General features: G+C 47.4%; 6 protein-coding genes and 1 non-coding gene across 7 annotated transcripts; 3 read left to right on the top strand and 4 right to left on the bottom strand.

Annotated features, from left to right (window-relative positions):
- Nucleotides 1–2,385: 2,385 nt before the first annotated feature.
- Nucleotides 2,386–5,831, bottom strand: F9C07_2277398 (chaperonin complex component, TCP-1 epsilon subunit). The gene is made up of 11 exons (XM_041289623.2): nucleotides 5,670–5,831; nucleotides 5,589–5,606; nucleotides 5,477–5,525; nucleotides 5,301–5,394; nucleotides 5,165–5,248; nucleotides 4,816–5,105; nucleotides 4,109–4,757; nucleotides 3,919–4,056; nucleotides 3,689–3,869; nucleotides 3,547–3,635; nucleotides 2,386–3,494 (listed from the first exon to the last, which is right to left on the bottom strand). Exons 1-11 carry the CDS (start codon nucleotides 5,677–5,679, stop codon nucleotides 3,450–3,452), a joined length of 1,647 nt encoding a protein of 548 aa, XP_041142682.2. The 5' UTR covers nucleotides 5,680–5,831; the 3' UTR covers nucleotides 2,386–3,449.
- Nucleotides 5,832–5,995: 164 nt separating this feature from the next.
- F9C07_1234645 (putative heterochromatin protein) lies at nucleotides 5,996–7,261 on the top strand. Its single transcript, XM_071507818.1, has 6 exons — nucleotides 5,996–6,103; nucleotides 6,164–6,302; nucleotides 6,353–6,395; nucleotides 6,465–6,544; nucleotides 6,601–6,952; nucleotides 7,001–7,261. The coding sequence occupies exons 1-6, from the start codon at nucleotides 6,097–6,099 to the stop codon at nucleotides 7,028–7,030; spliced, it is 651 nt and encodes a 216-aa protein (XP_071363753.1). The 5' UTR covers nucleotides 5,996–6,096; the 3' UTR covers nucleotides 7,031–7,261.
- Nucleotides 7,262–7,492: 231 nt separating this feature from the next.
- On the bottom strand, nucleotides 7,493–8,997 carry F9C07_2225668 (TRF2-interacting telomeric protein/Rap1 C terminal domain-containing protein; the record flags this gene model as incomplete). Its single annotated transcript, XM_071509771.1, has 4 exons — nucleotides 7,493–8,371; nucleotides 8,441–8,681; nucleotides 8,768–8,853; nucleotides 8,908–8,997. The coding sequence occupies 4 exons, from the start codon at nucleotides 8,995–8,997 to the stop codon at nucleotides 7,493–7,495; spliced, it is 1,296 nt and encodes a 431-aa protein (XP_071363752.1).
- Nucleotides 8,998–9,380: 383 nt separating this feature from the next.
- On the top strand, nucleotides 9,381–9,473 carry F9C07_t19. The gene has a single exon. It is a non-coding gene; the product is annotated as a tRNA-Cys (tRNA).
- A 52-nt stretch (nucleotides 9,474–9,525) lies between these two features.
- F9C07_2217635 (uncharacterized protein) lies at nucleotides 9,526–18,014 on the top strand. The gene is made up of 7 exons (XM_071509690.1): nucleotides 9,526–9,944; nucleotides 9,995–10,148; nucleotides 10,204–10,241; nucleotides 10,284–11,189; nucleotides 11,468–11,677; nucleotides 11,750–17,072; nucleotides 17,123–18,014. Exons 1-6 carry the CDS (start codon nucleotides 9,856–9,858, stop codon nucleotides 14,301–14,303), a joined length of 3,951 nt encoding a protein of 1,316 aa, XP_071363751.1. The 5' UTR covers nucleotides 9,526–9,855; the 3' UTR covers nucleotides 14,304–17,072; nucleotides 17,123–18,014.
- Nucleotides 14,502–15,256, bottom strand: F9C07_2997 (uncharacterized protein; the record flags this gene model as incomplete). Its single annotated transcript, XM_041289605.1, has 3 exons — nucleotides 14,502–14,779; nucleotides 14,854–15,183; nucleotides 15,241–15,256. The coding sequence occupies 3 exons, from the start codon at nucleotides 15,254–15,256 to the stop codon at nucleotides 14,502–14,504; spliced, it is 624 nt and encodes a 207-aa protein (XP_041142678.1).
- Nucleotides 15,504–17,707, bottom strand: F9C07_1234422 (oxidoreductase FAD-binding protein). The gene is made up of 2 exons (XM_041289604.2): nucleotides 17,123–17,707; nucleotides 15,504–17,072 (listed from the first exon to the last, which is right to left on the bottom strand). Exons 1-2 carry the CDS (start codon nucleotides 17,598–17,600, stop codon nucleotides 15,751–15,753), a joined length of 1,800 nt encoding a protein of 599 aa, XP_041142677.1. The 5' UTR covers nucleotides 17,601–17,707; the 3' UTR covers nucleotides 15,504–15,750.
- Nucleotides 18,015–18,541: the final 527 nt, after the last annotated feature.

The raw sequence follows: 18,541 nt of genomic DNA, 5'->3' as shown, positions 1-18,541 counted from the left end.
CTCATGCGCTGATGACGATATGAAACTTTTACCCAATGTGTATATCTGTCGAAGCAATTGTTTACTGATGGACGTCATCCGTTATCAAATGGCGCAAATGCTTCTGTCTAGTATTCATGTGCAAATGGCTAATAACAGCATCTCACGTTAGAAGGTAGGGGCTGTCTTGGTTAGATCTGATACTCTTGCCTGTTTCGGCATTTCAATTCTTTCATTGGATAGGTAGATATAGTCGAGGTAAATGAAGGGCAAATAGTAAGGGCCAATGTCGGTTCTCAGTTTACTCTATAAGCGCTTGTGTACTAGTAGGGGGGCTATATTCGCCAATCATGGATATGGAAAACTCCGTAGAGCTTGGATTGTTTTGATGCTACTTGAAATTGATCTTGTCATTAGAGATCCAATAAATATATCATACCACTATACATCATTGTATTTTGAGTAAAGGGTGCTGGCTAGCCACGACTTTAAACTGTGTCCCTTTCCCTAGTCAATATCAGTTAATACTGATCTATTGTATGGAACGTCCATGTCTATATCTGGAGATGCATGCATGAGCTCATGCGTCTCCATCGAGATACTCCACGTTGATCATGAGAACTAGAACATCTCAATCTTACCACGTACTTTTGGCCAGAAACAAAATATACACAAGACAAGAAAAACCTAGACAGCTGTATCCTATATACCAAACATTTCATTACCAATTAAACTACGATAGCCGACGCTTAAAGGGGCGGACACAGAAAAAAAAGTAAATAAGAATGCTGACGAAATGCATCCGATACAATACTTCACCGCAGTCGTGTGATAACAGCGATCAACCAACATGAGAAGTAGCGGTATGGAATGGAACCAGCATTCATAAAAATATGCCCAACTGTTTCGCCTGTCGATTGCCCTGCGCACAGCGTCGTTTGACGCCTTTGTCTTCTTGCTGTCACGAGAAAGCGCAAAGGGTTCTTTATTGTGCCGCGGGACGGGATCAGGTCTTAAGCACCGCGAACAGATTCCGGCCACGTCAATGCTCCTCCCCCATCCATGTGATATGGGGGAAGCAAAAATAAATCATGGAGGGCTATTTTCAAGGGGGGTAAAGGCGGTGCTGGCGGCGCCAGATAGGCAGCTATGGAGCGAGGCTTACCAGCAGGCAGGCGCAGGACATCTGGGGGAGAAAAGGAACTGTGCTGATCGGGTGGAGACTTCGGCACTGGGACGGGGGAAAAGACATGAATCAGCTGCGTTTATTGTGGATCGGCTAGGTCTAGAATGAAAATTGGCGTCTAGGTATCATGCAAGTCCAGTCAGGCGGTGGGGATGGGGAGGGGGCAAGTCGTAGTATGAATTGAGAGGTGTCAAATTGTTGTTGTTCTTACCATATGGTAAGCTGCCGCATCAGCCAACGTCGGGTCATCTGAATCTTCGACTTTGTCCCCCGGGGCCATTCTCACTCGCTGTTTCATGGACGATGATCATGATTAGTACCGCGCTTTTCTCTCAAATCGTCCCGGACTAGGCTAATAATAGGCTTATCTTAGGCTCAGGATTCGGACCAGGAAATCAAATCCGTCCGTCCTGATTGACCATGTGGGTTTGATTGGGTGGTGTCGATTAAAGGTAAATAGATTAATGCCTGTGTGATTTAGTACCATCCTTTTTATCCGCTAAGAATACTCGAAGTAGGAAGGAGAAGATTAGAATAGCACAACTCGTATATACAGTCATCAGTTCTGTTACACAACTCCCTCCTGCATAATCATTCATTATCCGCTACTCTTTGGACAACAACTCCTCAAATGACTTACTGGGACTCTGAGCTGTCAAATTCGTTTTTCTGACAAAGACGAATCGACTGACAACCTACCCGAGGAAATGGTACAGTGGATCTGTCCATCGTGACAGATGATCCCACTAACATGTCCATCTATCTGTATGCAACATCGTATTGCCTGCCCCCCCCCCCTCCCTTTCCCACAAGAATGAACCTTTTCTCATCCCTCCACATATTGTATTACCCCTTCACATGTCCCTAGTGGATTAAGACCACGAGTCCGCGGGACAGGGTTTACAATTCCACGCGACGCAAAGCCTCGATGGCGGGACAAGCTAAACGATAGCTACCGACCTGAATACAAAAATGCAGAAAAGAAAAAAGGAAGAAGTACTTTTTTCTCCCCTCACACCGGCAAAGCCGGACAAGCGGAATGAAAGAAAAGAACACTCCGTGTGACCTGCTACTGAAAAACTGCCCCTGAATCACGTTACCCCATGATTATGTTTTGTAAACAGTCATCGCTTAACAGTGCTTGGGGCTATGGATTATGCTATCATATATCGTGACAATAAAAGACTTCCATCCCGGCCCGCCCCGTCCTCCCCCTTTTAGAAGTAAATTTAAAGCCCTCATCCTTACTAAGTAGTAGGGTATCTAGAGGCCAGAGGCCCGACCCGGAATTTACCGCATCGGAGTATGACGTCGCCTACAATCAAAGTAGATGTACCGAGTACCCTGTACCTAGAAACTACTTGGAATCTGAGCATCGGAGATCCCCGATCGACGATGAACATGAGCTATTACCTTAGCACATGAACCTGGTCTCCCTGCGTCGGCGCGTCGTACTGCACGGTACCGACTACAGAGAAAACCACTACTGTACCATCGTCATCTGACTCCTGCATTGCCAAAAAAAGAAATAGGGCGAAAAGAAAAAGGGACAGGAGTCCTAGTTAATTCCCCGAGGTGACGGTGCCCGAGATGCTGGGACGCGAGTGAAGTACCGTAGTCTGGGGCGTAGGGGAGTCGGATGACTCTGCTGGGGCCAAGAATGTCTTTCATCTATCTTACTTTATTACATATCACTGAGATCGATGAACGGTAATAACCACTCTCGGCCGATCGTCAGTGAGTGGGGGGAGTGTTTGGGAGGTTTTGATGTTAGCCGATGGTTTTGATAAGAGTAGTAATGATGGTTGTTGGTGATGCTGGGAAGGCTACTGGACTCTCGTTAGGCATCTAGAAAGGACCAGGTGATGGATATGGGAACTTTAAGAGGATTGTTGACTTCGATTGGCCATGACTCGCAGTGGCTGTGGCATCTGAATTGGGACGGGTGATTTCGAGTGCTTCACTTCTAAGGTTGTGCAGTAAGTAGGGTACAATGAGATGGGTGGCCTTCTTTCTCAGGACAAGAGAAGGGCGCTGGATGGCAAGTACGTGGTGCGGTACGGAAGTCGGCAAGATCTGATAGACCCACGGTATATGGGACAACCGAGGAGGAACATCATTCAAGTTCATTTCTTTCATTCGTTGCAACGGACCTTCTATGTATTCGCCATGTTTTACATAGGCACCAACCAACTAATTACCCATGGCATGAACTGTGTGATATCAACAACCACAACCGAAAGTCTCACTTTTGGCCATCAAAATCGAGTTGTATACAAGAAATCTAGAACTCCTGCTCATCATCACCGGAAATAATGACGTTGTTAATCTACCTTCTGTTAGTTCGTGTTCCATCATGGCTGTAGAGACGCAGAACTCACCTTAAGGACCATACGGCAGAGCTGGGTCGCGAGCAAAAGTTGTTGCCTCTTTCCAATCAGGGGATCAATAGCAAAGTGCTCCCGCATGTCTAAGACTAGGGCATTAGTATCATTCCTACTTTTAAATGATCGTGAAGCGTACCGTTGTTGCCAGTCATCATACAGTCAACTCCCAACCGTGTGTTTTTCTCCTTGACCTGGCGAGATTTGATCGAGGCAAGCGTCTCAATCGGGCTCAGACCGGAGTTCTCAGCGAGTGCCAATGGCACGGCATCCAGGGCATCGGCGAAGGCGCGCATGGCGTACTGCTCAATTCCGGGACTCTGTAGGATTTATTAGACTAGACGTAACCTAAGTCGATGTGTGACATACCTTGACGGCGGCATCTTCCACGGCAATAGAGCAGGCAATCTCAGCAGCACCACCACCATACACAACGCGGTTGTCTCGCACCAGGTTACGTACAACGCAGAGAGCATCGTGTAGTGATCGCTTAGCTTCATCAATGATCTGAGAGAATGTTAGTATATGTGAAGTGAAATTGATTGTACAGTGAACTGACCATCTTGTTGCTACCACGCACAAAGACAGTGACAGCACGGCTGTTGGCGCAATCTTCAATAACAAGCATCTTCTCGCGGGTGGTACCGAACGTCATTTCCCGGACACTACCTGCTGTTCCAAGCTTCTCTGCATTCAAGTCCTCAAAGCGAGGAACAATACGACCGTTCGTGGCAATAGCAATGAGCTCAATCTCAGGACCACCAACCCAGCGGACGGCTGGGAGATTGTTCTGAAGAAGGAGATGGTTTGCTTCATCATCGAAACCCCATTGACAAATAACCAAGTTGGCTCCAGAGTCTTTCAGGTGTTGGATCATCTCCGTGAACTTCTCTCTTTCATAATCTTGCAGCTTCTTGAACTCCTCAACCGATGTAATGTCAAGCTTATGCTTCGTCTTCGGCTTGGGGGGCTCGAACGGGCAGGTCAAAATTGCCAATTTAGCATCCTTGACTTCATCGGGCATCTGAGGGTGAGAGAAGTCCTTATCGACAATAACACCCTTGACGAGCATAGAATCTTCGAGAGCACCGCCCACTTTTCCGTCGACCTTGATCAACTCGAAATCAACATCTTTACGCTCGAGATCAGCAACGGAGAGGACGGCATCGATAGCGATCTTGGCGAACTGATCGTGAGATTTGGAAACACTAACGACCATTAGCATCGGAGACGGGCAATATAACGAAGCTGGAATCACCGTCGTACATTTTGCTGCCCAGACTAGTCTTTGCAACCTTCAGTAGGTTGGAAGTGTCCTCCTTGGTAAAAGGGATCTCGTCACTAATCTTATCGAGCTCTGCAACGGCAATCTCGCAGGCTTGATCATAGCCATCTGCGATCCGAATTGGGTGGATGCCCTTATCGATCAGGTCAGATGCCTGCTCCAACATGGCTGCCGCCAGGACGACAACACCCGTTGTTCCATCGCCGATTTCTTCATCTTGAGACTTTGAAAGTTCTACTAGCAGCTTAGCAACATTGTTTGTGATTTCCATCTTCAGAAACCTCCAAGTTAGCCATCATCAAGTGAACGGCGGCGGCACTGAGGACGAACCTGGGACAGAATGGTTGCGCCGTCATTGGTCACGGTGATATCGCCATCTGGGGAAATAAGAATCTTGTCAAGACCACGAGGACCCTATATCGCTCTTAGATGCTGTCAAAAAGGCAATTCCACGTCCAAATCATACCAGAGAAGTCTTGACAATGTTGGCAACGGTTTTGGCCGCAACAATATGTGATTTCACAGCATCGGTGCCGTGTTGTCTCTTCTTCTTTCCCTGGCTATCAAAATCCATCATATCAGCTATTTGCCCTGAGAGAATTGTAATCCTCCGCATATTAAAAGTGTTGGTCCGCAACGTACTCTCGAACGACGATGAACGGCCGGCCCTGTTCATCTTTCATCACAGAAGCTGTCGGACTGTCAGCGGAGACTCCGAAGGCATATGATCATTGATATCACGGCAAGATTCTACCTTGAGACAAATCAAGCTCTATATAGAGGAGATTGAAAACGTTAGTACATCGACTTCCAATGAGGGGCACGGAAGACATACGCATCGCCATTTTGTCGGTCTGCCACACGGCAGGAGTCCAATTTCAAAAAATTTGGAGAACGCAAGACACGCAACGGTAGTTTAAGAATGGTTCCCCAGAGTACGTTATCAAAGCGACGTGGGGAGTTCAGGGGCCTGTACACTCTTTCACACTGGACGGGGTCTTTTTTAGAAATTCTGGAGATGTTCTGATGTCCCAGTTGGGCTAGTGAGCTTCTTTCCATATCGGGTATAGCGCCAATTCACATTCACGCGACTGCGCGACTCGCCCGTTCTAAGTAGCATTGAAAGCAACCATTATCATCAATTCCTTCTGAGCGCCAGTCTCCATAAGGTTGACATAGCAATATATTCTAGCAAGTTCTGAATCACATTTGCCAAGCTGTTTTCTCGAATTCTCGCACTCACGTCTTCTTTTCGCCGAACAATGCCGCGTATGTGATAAATTTACTTGGTCGCACTTGAGATCCCGCGTAGAGTTGACAATCGCATAGCGCCCGTAGAAAACCTTTCCGACGACGAGTCGACCGGAGAATCTATCCCTTATAATGACGCGAAAGAAGACCGTGACTCAGGCGCCGAAAACCAGGAAGACAATGATGAGGAGGTGGAGGAGGAAGATGAGGAGGGCGTGTGAGTTACGATGCGCAGCGACCACTGACGATCGGCGCTGACAGGAGCAGCTATGTCGTTGAAAAGATTCTCGGTCATGACTTCGCCAAGAATGTGCGCATAATCATACCTTCTCGCATCGCATTGTCGCAAACAGAGTTACCATAGCTAATGCTGAGATAGGGAACTCTCCTCCTGCAAGTGAAATGGAAAGGCTACGATGACCCTGCAGATGAGACCATGGAGCCGGAGGAGAACCTGCTGTATGTTTCTGCCTGGCTTTTGGAATCCGTCTTATATACCAATTGATTTCTACTAGGGAGGGCGCAAAAGATCTGGTAGAAGAATACTACCGTGCCCAAGGTGGTCGGCCTGAGAAACCCCAACGGGGCAAGCGCAAGTCCATGACTGGGCCAAAGCAGACAACAGAGAAAAGTGAACCTAAAAGGCGAAGAAAGTCCCGAGCGGAAGCTGCCACCGAAACTCCAGATGAAGATGATGATCTGCCTAATTGGGTTCCCCGGTCCAAGAACTGGGAGAACGAGGTGCAAAGTGTTGACACAATTCTGCGCGATGCGGAAACTTCGACGTTAATTGCATATCTCCACTGGAAGAACGGAAAGAAGTCCAAAGTCTCCCTTGAGACCTGTTATGAGAAATGCCCCAGAAAGGTAAGTTTACCGGTCCCATATATGCTTTGAGATACTAATGTTTAAAAGATGCTCAAATTTTACGAGGAGCATTTGTAAGTTGTCTGATTTAGATGAGCAAAGCCGCCTGATTCTAACCGTTATTAGGGTTTTTAAGGAAGGTTGAGTTTATTTTATACTAACATTCTTTGTTAAATTCCCTTTGTTTTTGTCCCTTTCTAACCTCGATGTGTAATTGGTTTAATTCAAAATCCCTGTCTAATATTGTCGGGAGGTGAGAGGCAGTATTTTTTTCTAGATAGTACTGTTTGATCACAGTGCATAAATGGGTGTTCCGCTGGTGTTTTCAATTGATCTATGAACTCTGTTGGCAGTTGGTATCTTTGGGAAATGGAAAATAACAGGAAGGGGAAAGAGAGGAAAACAGAAAACACAAAAAAAGTCATCAACCTAACACCTCAGGGTTCCCACATATTTTTACAGCATCCCGAAGAACGTTATATCTCCGTCGACGATTATTGTACTTTTAAGTCTCCTCGATGTATGTATGCCGTCAGAATCTCAGCTGTCTATGTCATCGAGGCCAGCAGCTCTTGCCATTCCAAGATATTCCCACCGACTGTTAAAGGCATCCGAGCCATGCTTCTTCAAGACCTGTTCGATAGTTCGCGTCTCTTTCGCCTCAAGACACCTGTCGTCTTCAGCGGTCCACACTCCAGGCATATTGTCGGGAATGCCTTTTCCTGCGATCAGATAGTCTAGGACCTGATCGGCAAGATACGGGTCCATGCTAGTGCAGCGTAAAGCCTCGATTATTTGCTCCTCGTTTTCTGCTCTCCCTGTTTGCAGACGATGATCAATCCACGTGTCGATGTCTTGCTCTGGCGGCTCTTCAGGCTCGGGTTCTGGGCTTGAAGGTAAGAAAGGCAGTTCTAGAAACAAGGGATCAATGGCGTTTTCTGGATCATGGTCCGAGGTCTCTGTCTTGTCGTATTGTACAGGCTCTGATATGTTCGTGACAGGGTCGTGAGCGATATGTGCCTCATTATCAACTGAGATTGAGGATGTTGGAGTCCTTTCAAGATGTGGAGATTTGCTTTGTTGTGCATGTATCATAGTGGGAATCAATTCTTTGGGTGTCTTGTCAATCGCTCTCCTCTTTTGACTCGTAAGGTGTACTCCATTCAATTCGAGATCAGGGTTGTGTTCCGGTGTACGTTTTCGTTTCTTATCACCTAGCATATGGATAACGGGATTATCGTCCTGGGATTGCATCCTATGTGATCTTGGTGAGGATTGCTCTCTTTTTGTGGCTTGCTGGTTGCCGTCCTTCTCAGCGGACGCGGGAGGATTTGGTTTTGGCATACCTCCCGGACGTGGGAGCCCACGAAGCCTTCTTCGATATCGGTCACGATATGACTGATAGGTGTGGCGGGGGTTCTGTATAGAATGAAATGTAAGACTCCAAAGATGGGATTCACATGAGTCTGGTATCAGGAGGTAAATTACCTGCGTAGCTAATTCCTGATAAATTTTATTGCCTCCTATGGAGGCGTTGGGGTCTTTCTCATACTCTGCCATCCGATCCCATAGCCACTGGTCATCTTCCAGAGTATATGGGATCGGATGACTTCTGGTTGGAATATTTGTGGCCCCGACAGGGCGAGCCGCGGATGGTCCAGCTCTATGATTCTGGAGATCCTCCAGCTTTCCATTACGAACAGACCACTCAACGAACCGATACGAATACCTGCCAAATAGTCAGCAGGAGTAAAAGAATTTCAAGGAAAGAAAGGTTAGGATAGGAAAAGCTCAAGAAATATACAGTCAACTCACGTGTCCGGTGGAAGATTTTTTCTGGTATGGTCAACCAACTTGATATCCGCATCCTTCTCATGGAGCCTTACGACACCAGCATGTTGCTATATACCCATCAGATGAAAAACGCGGGTATGATTGCAACTGAAGGTAATTACCTCAATAAGGTCTTTGAATCTACTTCGTTGGGGAACATTGTGTGATAACCAGAATTGCTTCCCCTGGAACAGTGGACCAGGAGAAGCCATAGGGTTTTTCTTCCCCATGACACCGTTCACTAACTTTCGTCTCAGGAAGCTATATCCTGCCTAATACAGGAATCCAATCATCCCCTGCTCCTGATTAAAGGTACGGGCTATCAACCGCGTTTGTGGTACGCGTGATCACGTGTAGATATGCCAGTGAAGGTTTCTATATGCGCCAAAAGGTACGTTGAATATGAGATGTTACTCAGTTAGGTTCAAAGGATACTTGTCTGTAGCGTAAGTTGTTCCAAAACCTAAACCAGGCGCCTTAAAAACCAGGGGTGTGGCTGTCTCAGTATAGAAAGAGCCATGGGTCGTGCTCAGCAAGGTGGTACATTCTAATATAGTCCTATATTTCTTTAGAAAGCCAGTATTATCACAGTTCTGGGGCGGTAGCTTAGTGGTAGAGCGCAAGATTGCAATATACATAAAACATTGCGATTATCTTGAGGTCGCCGGTTCGATCCCGGCCCGTCCCTCGTTTCTTTTTTTCCCTCTCAAACACCTCTTCCATTAATTAGATAGAGTTTAAAAAGATAGTCCATCCATGTTTAGAAAATATATATATATATATATATCTATTCTGCTGTACAGAGGAGTGCTTACTTACGACATTGTATTTCTCCAGTGAGATGAAAACAATTTGAAATGACCTGAAAGCCTGTCACGTGTAGATTGTAGATAACTCCTCTATACAGTCCATCCTGAACCTGGACTTGGCTTTTTTAACTACCCCATATATATATCGTCGTTCCCACTATCATGTCTACCGCGTAGTGCCGAGGCTTAGACTCATCCCGTCTGCGTCGGCCAACGGGTATATTGGATCCAATATACGACTAGCGTACCAAACAAACAACCATGGGGCTCCTGAGGACTATCGCTTTAGTTATTCTAGGCATTTCGGGCTTCACATTTGTCGCGCTTTTTGGGAAGTTGCCTGCATTCCGGTAAGGTGACGAGGCCTGTTTTGATTGCAATGACTGAACGTTTCACACAGCAAAACTCCTATTGGCTTACTGCATAGGGTTGTTTGCATATATATTCCGAGTGCAATATCTTCCCTTGATGCTCATCTGTTAGACGGTCGACTTGTGTACTGTTGGAATACATCTGGTAGCTATATATTCCACGAGAATCATCCCCTTGTGCTTGTAAGTTTCTTGCTCAATGGATCATCCCCCCACGCTTTGTTGATATCCCCAATAGATATTCTTTGCGTCGCTCCTCATAACAGGGCAATGCATGTTCATCCCAAGTGCATGGCCCAGGGTCTCCACAGCCCATAGGCTCTGCATGCCCATTGTTGCCACGTTGCCATATCTCTTTCTCTATAAGAGCATTGTCACAAAATCTTTCATCACACCCAAAAACCACGCGCAAGAAATGGAACGCTATCCTTATGATAAAGTCATCTTTCACCCAGGTCGCTACTGCAGTACATGTGAGTTTGACAAGCCGGCACGGAGTAAGCATTGCAGCTTCTGCAGGGCATGTGTTTCTCGACACGACCACCATTGTGTATGGCTGATGAATTGCGTCGGACTGAATAACTATCGCTATTTTCTGGCCCTAATTATTTCACTCTCTATAATGCTGATCTACGGTTCATGCATTGGCTTCTCCCTTCTGTCTCAGTCGTGGGAGGAGTTGATCCCGCTAGACTCACCGTTGCGGACAACAAGACAGAGTTGGACAATGTCTTTCAACGTATGGACTATTGTGATTTCGACAGATCTCCGTATTGGGGGCGTTACATCGTTGATGTTCATGACAGCACCGTTGGCGATGGCTTTTCTCGTATACCACACCTACCTTATCTGGGCTGGCATGACGACAAATGAGAGCGCGAAGTGGTCTGATTGGAAAGAGGATGTCGCTGATGGTATGGTATTCAAATCTACTAAGGCGGAGGCATATGGAAACTCGCCTTTGCTGCGCGAATATCAAAGCCCGCAAACATCCTGGCCGGTAAATAGTGACCAGGTGCTTGTTCTTACGGAAGGTGAGCCACCGAGAGTGGGCTTCGTATTCTCACTCGATTCCAATGAGATTAGGCAGCCCAATGATGGGGAGGCACCTATTGATCATATATGGACCCCAGTGCGCAGTATGAGGGAGATTGACAATATCTATGATCTTGGATTTTGGGATAATCTACGCCACTCCTTTGGATTACCTGCTCGGCGGAAGATGTCATAGGATTCTACATGGATAACATACTCAAATATATGGATACGTTTAGTTACTTAGTAGCTTGACTAAATCCTTTGAGCATTACTAGTACTGCTATATTAGTTAGCACCCTATGTCTTTTACATTTGAGGCAGTTGGCCAATCATATTGCGCGACATACTTGATGGAGTCGGCGGGACCGGAGCCGGAAAAATTCACTTTTCAATGCGGCGTTTCTGTCTTCCCCGCCCAATTTGTTATCCTAAGTCAACGACTTTTGTCGCATAGTGTTTGTGAGCTTCCTCACAGGTCCTGTCAAGATGGCTGACCGGAATTCTGCGGACATAAAGCCAAAATGTACCCCAGCCGAGCTCATGCTGAAGGTCATCCTGACGGGAACATTAAGTCACTATGAGACTCGCGGGATGATTGACGATAAACGCCTCGAGCATATGTTATCTGCCGGGAAGCAGATCTTGTACAAGACACACCAGGAGAGCGATGTTAGGTAGTGCTCCTTTCACTTTCTGGTCCATATAATCGCTTCGCTATCTATATACTAATTTTATTCTCGTGATAGACATAATCTAGGCCTGTCACCAGACATTTGGCAGGGCTTTACGGACGTTTTGACAAAAGCAATCCCCGTTTTAGAATCACAGTCATTTGCATGGAAATGCCCTCCGACTGCGAATTACGACCATTCTTCCTCGAACTTGATAGCCTACAATTACTTTTCGCTTGTCAAGGATATCGAACGTCTAAATGATCTGTGTACGATCGCCCGCAACCTCCTCGCAACAACAAAGAAAGCACAGAATATGGCGGCGGAAAAAGGCTTCGATCAAAGGATTCTAGCATTGGTAGACACGTGTGTTAGAGTGACTGCCCGCGGGTTCGACGGTGAAACGAATGCAAGGAATGAAGAGCGCTGGCAGAAAGTGGTCAATCTCTACAAGCGCTTGTTGATCACATGTCTTCAATTCCTGCACAACTTTATCATGCACAATGAACAACGAAAAATGGTACTCTGGTTGGATCTTTTCGGATACCACTCCACTGGAGATTCGAATATCATTCAACCTAGAGAGCCGCTAGACCCGGCCAGTGGTCAGCCTGAGGGAGCGGCGCCAATTGTCAAGACTGGTGAGAGAATAGTGAATCCCCCTATTAGGGCTCTTTACGACCAGACGGCAGAAGACTTGCTCCTGGAGACTATCTCTAACTTCCCGAGAGAGCCAGCGACGATCAAAGAAGAAGCAGCAATGTTACTTCTCGCAAACATTAAAGACCACATGGAGAAGCTTCTTGGGCGTGACCTAACAGCAATTCAAGAAATGGGCAAGGATCCGGAGCAAGTCAAAGAGATCCGTGCTGCTCTTACGGCGATACTAGGTGCAAAGGTTGACGGATTCTCGGACCTTCAAGACAGAGCTAAAGATCTGCCACCCGCCCTTCCCGAAGACGAGCCGCCGCGCAAGAAGGCCATACTTACAATAGATCGAAGCACGACGGCCGGATTCCCGCGTATCTGCTGGGCTGACCTGCCCGACCTCAACGCCTATGGTGCCCTTGCTGCAGGGGATGCGACCATCATGGAGGAAGATACAAGCATGCCGCGGTCGGCTCAATCTGCTGCTGAAACGCTCCAGGAAGCGAAGGATGAGCTGATGGCACGACTTCAAGAGTCATCTCAGATTGGGGGCGACGGCGATCAGGACTATGACACCGGCGATGCAGGAACAGTTGGCGACGACGATTCACGTAGCCTTGAGGCTGTGGCAGATGGAAGCATGGAAGAAGAAGAGGAAGAAGATGATGAGGATGATGACGATTATCGAGGCCGCCCAGGTGATCAACAACGTGGTCTATTGACGGACATCCCTCTTGTCCTGGGTCCCGCAGAGATAGAGGCGCTTCCGATGATTATTCAGGCTGGTATAGTCGACAGCTTCGGATTGAAGGGAGGAGAGAGAACTGGCTCAAGGAATATGCAGGCCCTTAGATGCCACATTCTGCTCACTCAGGAGACAGGACGAAATCTACTTCGGGAACTCTTGATCTTCATCGCCGCATGGGACTTACCCGACGATGAACTCTATTTCAAGATGATGGTGCAGATTATGGACGCAGTTTTAAGGAACGGCCTTATGTCTCATGCCTATTCAGACTTCGGCCAACCCAAGGACATAATCTCTCCAGCTCAGGCGGTCGTCGTAAAGATTCTCACACATATATTCAGGGCTAAATACTCCCCCGCTTCTGTCACAGGATCAACGCAAGCCAACACAACGAAGAACCCAGCACCGCTCTCTAGGGTCGATATTCTCACAGTCCGCTACATCTTCACCATCTTCCGCGGCAACATCATTCCAGAAACCTGCGCCTTGATCTACCTTCAAGGCCAGATCCGTGCTGGACGGGCGCTCCCTGAGGACTTCCCACTGAACCTGTGGGATATGGAACGGGTCTACGAAGGTGTCTATCAGTTCCTGGAATTTTTCGCCGTCCTTACCGAAAACAACGACTGGAAGAACCTTCTAGTCAAGTGGGAGATTGTCTACGATTTAGTTACCTTGATTAAGGAACTTGAAGCAAGCATTCCCAAGGGGCAATTGAGCCAGTTGTCACTCGGGCCCCGTAGCCCTTCGAAGGAGTCTCAACCGAACACAATTCCTGGGCCAGTTGCGGTTGAACGACCTTATGACCCGAGTGATCCGGACCCAGTTGATGGCGGTGCTCCCTCTAGAGCTGAGTCGCCCCCGATAACCGAAGACCCGTCCGAATTCGAATGGAGAAACCTCAAAAAGCTTGTCGTGCTCGTGCTCTCGTCCCTGGTGTGGAAGTGCCCAGAGGTCCAAGACCAAATCCGTCGGCATGGCGGCGTCGAGACCATCCTGTCTTGCACCAACTTTGACGCGCACAACCCCTACATCAAAGAGCATGCGGTGATGTGCTTGAAGTTCTTGTTGGAGGGTAACCGCGAAAACCAAAAGCTCGTAGAAGAGCTAGAGGCACGTGAAGTAGTAAAAGACGAGAACGGACTACTCGAGAGGAGCGGGTTCGAAGCCGTGATTGACAAGACTGGCAAACTGGCAATCCGACCCAAGGACGGGACCGGAGAAAAGAGATAATTTGTAGACAGACTGTGACTTCAGTCCTTTCTTTCGCACATCGAGTATTAGCATAGATAGAAAGAAGTATCATGCAATGATAATGGCCTCATGAATCATCAAACATATCATGATAATATTCTCCCCAATATCAAAAAACCCCAGCACCCCCAAACTCCCCAGCCTACTAACATAACGAGCAAACCACCACATCCCCATCTAACCATACATACCATCCCACTCTTCCTCATCATCCTCAACCGGCTTCTTCCTCCTAGCCTCAGCCTTCTCCCTCTCTTGCTTCGCAAAATCCGTCCGATCAAGCGGACACGTCCCCCTCAACCTCAACCACGGCCGCACGCACTCCAGATCAAAAAGATGCGTCGAATGGCAAGGCAACCGCACCACAAGCGGATACTGATCCTCCAAAAACGCATTCCCGCAAATCGGACAACTCTGCGACGGCTTCAATGACGCCTTGGGCACACGGTCGAGAACTACCCCCAGCCTAGCATCAGCACTAACCCAACCGCAACTTCACAACAAAAAAGATAGAGAAGAGGATACGCACCATCGCAAAACTCCTCACTAACACCCTCGACCTCCCGCGGGGGCGTCTCGGCTGAGCTCAGCAAGCTCTGAATCATCTGCGTCAGGAGGTCATTATCGCCTTCGCCGGAGGTGGGTACGCTGTGATCGCCCTCGCGGCGCATCAGGTCGAAAGCTTCGGCGAGGGAATAGAAGGCTGCGCTCACGTCGCGCGGGACGGGGACGGCATGTTCTCTTGTGCGGGCTTCGTCGGGGCTTATTTCGGAGAGGGTCGCGAAGAAGGTGGAGAGGTCGGGGCGGCGGCGGTGGGTTGAGGGCGTTGCTGTGCCCGGGTCTGTTGTATTGTGTTCGACTGTTTTTCTTCGTTAGGTTTGGCTTGTTGTTGGGTTAAGGGGACGTGGGGTCGTACCTTCGTAGGTGGACATTTTGGTTGTTGGTGTTGAACTTGTGTTTGAGGGGAGGGGTTGAAGTGACGAGGGGCGCGGGGTCGAGCCCGGGTTCCCTGGCTGTTTGGTGTCTTCGTTTGAGAGACAGGTTTTGATTCTGTGTAGGTCGTGTCGGGAGGAAAGGAAGAGGGAGTGAATTGCAATGGGCTGCGGACTTGTTATATGCTGATTGTTCGGTGAGGTTATGCGGAGGCAGCAACCGATAACGCGTTTTGGTGGTTCGGTGCGGAGGTCGAAATTCTATTCGGGTTACGGCCCATGGACACAATGGGATTAAAGGCACCACATGACGTGCTGGTAGTGTGTATATATATCTTTCCAACCAATTCAATATTTTCGACCTCAAATATAAATGACTTTATACGAAATTCAACCGCAGTATCGTGTTGTTGTAGAAGCACATGAGCTATATATTTGGCCTAAGATATACTGAAGTGCGAAAGAAATCCTTCAACGATATCTCATTATAGTCATCAATAATTGAAATCTTCATATACTATTTCTTTCCCAGCAAGCCAATCCAACACGGAACTCTTTAAAGAAGGACCGCCACAGAAATACCATACGTCTGCTAAGGACAGATCTAGATCTTTAGCTTGCATTCGGCGACGTTCGACTTGTGCTCCAGATGCGACTAATGTCGCCAATTGTTCAGTAGTTTTCTCATCATGAGGCTCAGGCCCAGTTATAAAAAGGCTTGTGCCGTGGGGTAACTGAGGGAATCGATTGAATGTGTCCAAAATTAGACCGAGGTCGCGAATGGAAATAGTCCAGAATAAACGTAAGTGACTGACATCGAGATCCGGAAGTTGTGCAAGAAGTGGCGTTATTCCGATACCCCCGGCTATGAAGGGAATTTTGCCATGCTCGCTTGGTGTTTTCACGTAGAAGTCACCGCCGAAGCCTTTCAAAGGTACCTCCAAACCCGCTCGCTCGTTGGTTCTGAAAAGGTAATCGGTTACATTACCGTGTCTCCGAGCAGTTATCTCGAACTCTGTAGAGCGGTTAAGTGCTGGGTACGACGAAACTGTGAAAGTTCGGACATAGTCATCATTGATACTCGATGGGTCATCATCTTTCATGTGGCTATACCCCATGTCCAACTCTTCTTGGAAGGAGAGTGTAGCATATTGCCCAGGCGTCCATGTCCCAATCTTCGATGGATCTGATATTTGAAAACGAAACCGGCATATTGTCGGGGTAAGTAATTCCTTCTTTACCAGCATAGCTGTAACAGACGATTTTTCATCTCCTATAGCAGCAGGGCTAGCCTTTTCTGTGGCCAAATATCGTACACCCGGATTGTATGGAGATTTTGCTCCTGCAACGCCACGAAATGATAATGACTGCTCTACGTACCGGGCTGCGGTGACAGTCACTTTCACAGCCAGGTTCGATCGTGGAAGGAGAGCGGCGGCCTCTTTCCCCACCAAGACCTCAGTTTGTCCAGTGACGTACAACGCATCTCCTGTTTCAAAATCCGGAAAGACAAAACCCGCCAAAGGCGTTGTTTGAAGGTTGCCCAGAGTTTGATACAGGCGATTACCGGAATACTCTGGATAAGCAAATACGGCTCCGTTGGGCTCGTTAGATATAACACGGACAAATCCTGGAGGTCCACCACGGATGTTGGTATCCATATCCACATCTCCATGTCGTGAAGATATGAACAGTGTATCTGCATGATCAAGGAGCTTCAGAGCGCCAGAAGGCAATTGAGGGGATTCAGAGATTAATCTTGGAGTAGGCAGAGCCGGGGTAATGTTCCTAATATTTATATACTTGGGACAATTGCCTACAGTTGTAAGTACCTCATGGCTATAGTCTTTCAATTCCAATTCTTACCAAGACTTGCTTCTATTTGCACAAGCAAATGCGCAAACCCTACCCTGCTGGAGTCAATATGGTTCTCTTCGTCCACTTGTATCGATCCAGTGATTTTCCTTCCAAAAAGCTTTGCTCTTTTGCGGGTCGCTAGATCGACAACTAAGCCAGAGACCAACTGCCCGGACTCCCCTGAGCTGTTATGTAGTAGTATATCTGCTAGAGGGTCGTGCTTGCTATCAACAGGAGTCCTAATCTCGATTTTCGATTGAGAAGTTGGTTTGGCGAAGCCTACTTCACCACCCCAAAGCGTTGACCAAGGCCGGCCCTCTCGATCAACGGCACCGATAGCAAGCAAAGGCGAGTTTAAGAGCAAATAAGTTGCCCCGTAACTTAGAGAAGGAACTGTGGGGTTGATAATAGGTGGAATACGCAGCAAACTGCGCATTTGTATTTCACCATCATGCCAGGGAAGAGTATCAGTTAGAAGGGACGCCATTGATTGATGTGTTGATGCTATAAAAAGAAGAATAGAATTCTCATCACGAGCTATAATATCATTGATACCAATGACAGAGATACCGTGGAGGGCTTTTGTGTTAATATTGACGAAAACGATTGGATTGGTCAGCACCTGAAACTAGACCTTTGACTGGATCATAATTTAGTACGAGTGTGACATGAGTACTACTCCGTAAGCAAGCATCATTTTCATGAATAATCGTCTCCAAATACCGATGGCTCGGCAGGCGGGGAAGAAGTTTGCACTGTTTGATGGCAGATTGGCAGTTGGACAGTTGCAATGGATGCCTAAGGGGGTTTTGACATGTCATGTGATTGTGGCCCTGGATAGCACGTGTAAAATAAAAAATAATGGCGATTGTTCAGAATCCATTTGTTCCATATTATCCGGAAAACAAACTAGCCCAGGCCGGCACAGTACTCTGAACAATCATACAGGTACTTAACTTCTTGGAGACCGTTTTAATGACTGGGGGCAAAAGCCACCTCAGCAACAATCGTCATCGTATTTGACTATGCCACTAGTGGACTCCATTCTTGTGGCTGGCTTCTTTCTTTAGCAACACCCGCAGTGGAGCCAAAGATCGGCCACAGAGGAGGCTTTGCATTGCGACGCCTGTCTGGATCAACAACCCACAGCCTTTCGCTCGTTGGGGTTTTTCTATTTTTCTCTCCTTGTTGATTTGCATTTTCGCTTTCTTATTTACTTCCATTCATATTCCTTCTTGCTGGTTCAAGGGATATCAAAAATTTTATTCAACCACCATTCACGTGTGGTGGCACTGATTGACGACAAGTGGATCTCCGTTTTGTTTATCATATCAACATCCATACATATTATCCCCCACACGAGCCAAAGGATTAATTAATATCGGTTGATTAATACTTGATCCAAGCGCATCACCACCCCGACTCAAA

Source organism: Aspergillus flavus, chromosome 2, assembly GCF_009017415.1.
Source record: "Aspergillus flavus chromosome 2, complete sequence".
NCBI lineage: Eukaryota > Fungi > Ascomycota > Eurotiomycetes > Eurotiales > Aspergillaceae > Aspergillus > Aspergillus flavus.
Note: the sequence above shows the minus strand (reverse complement) of the source record. Positions and strands in the feature narration are given on the sequence as shown.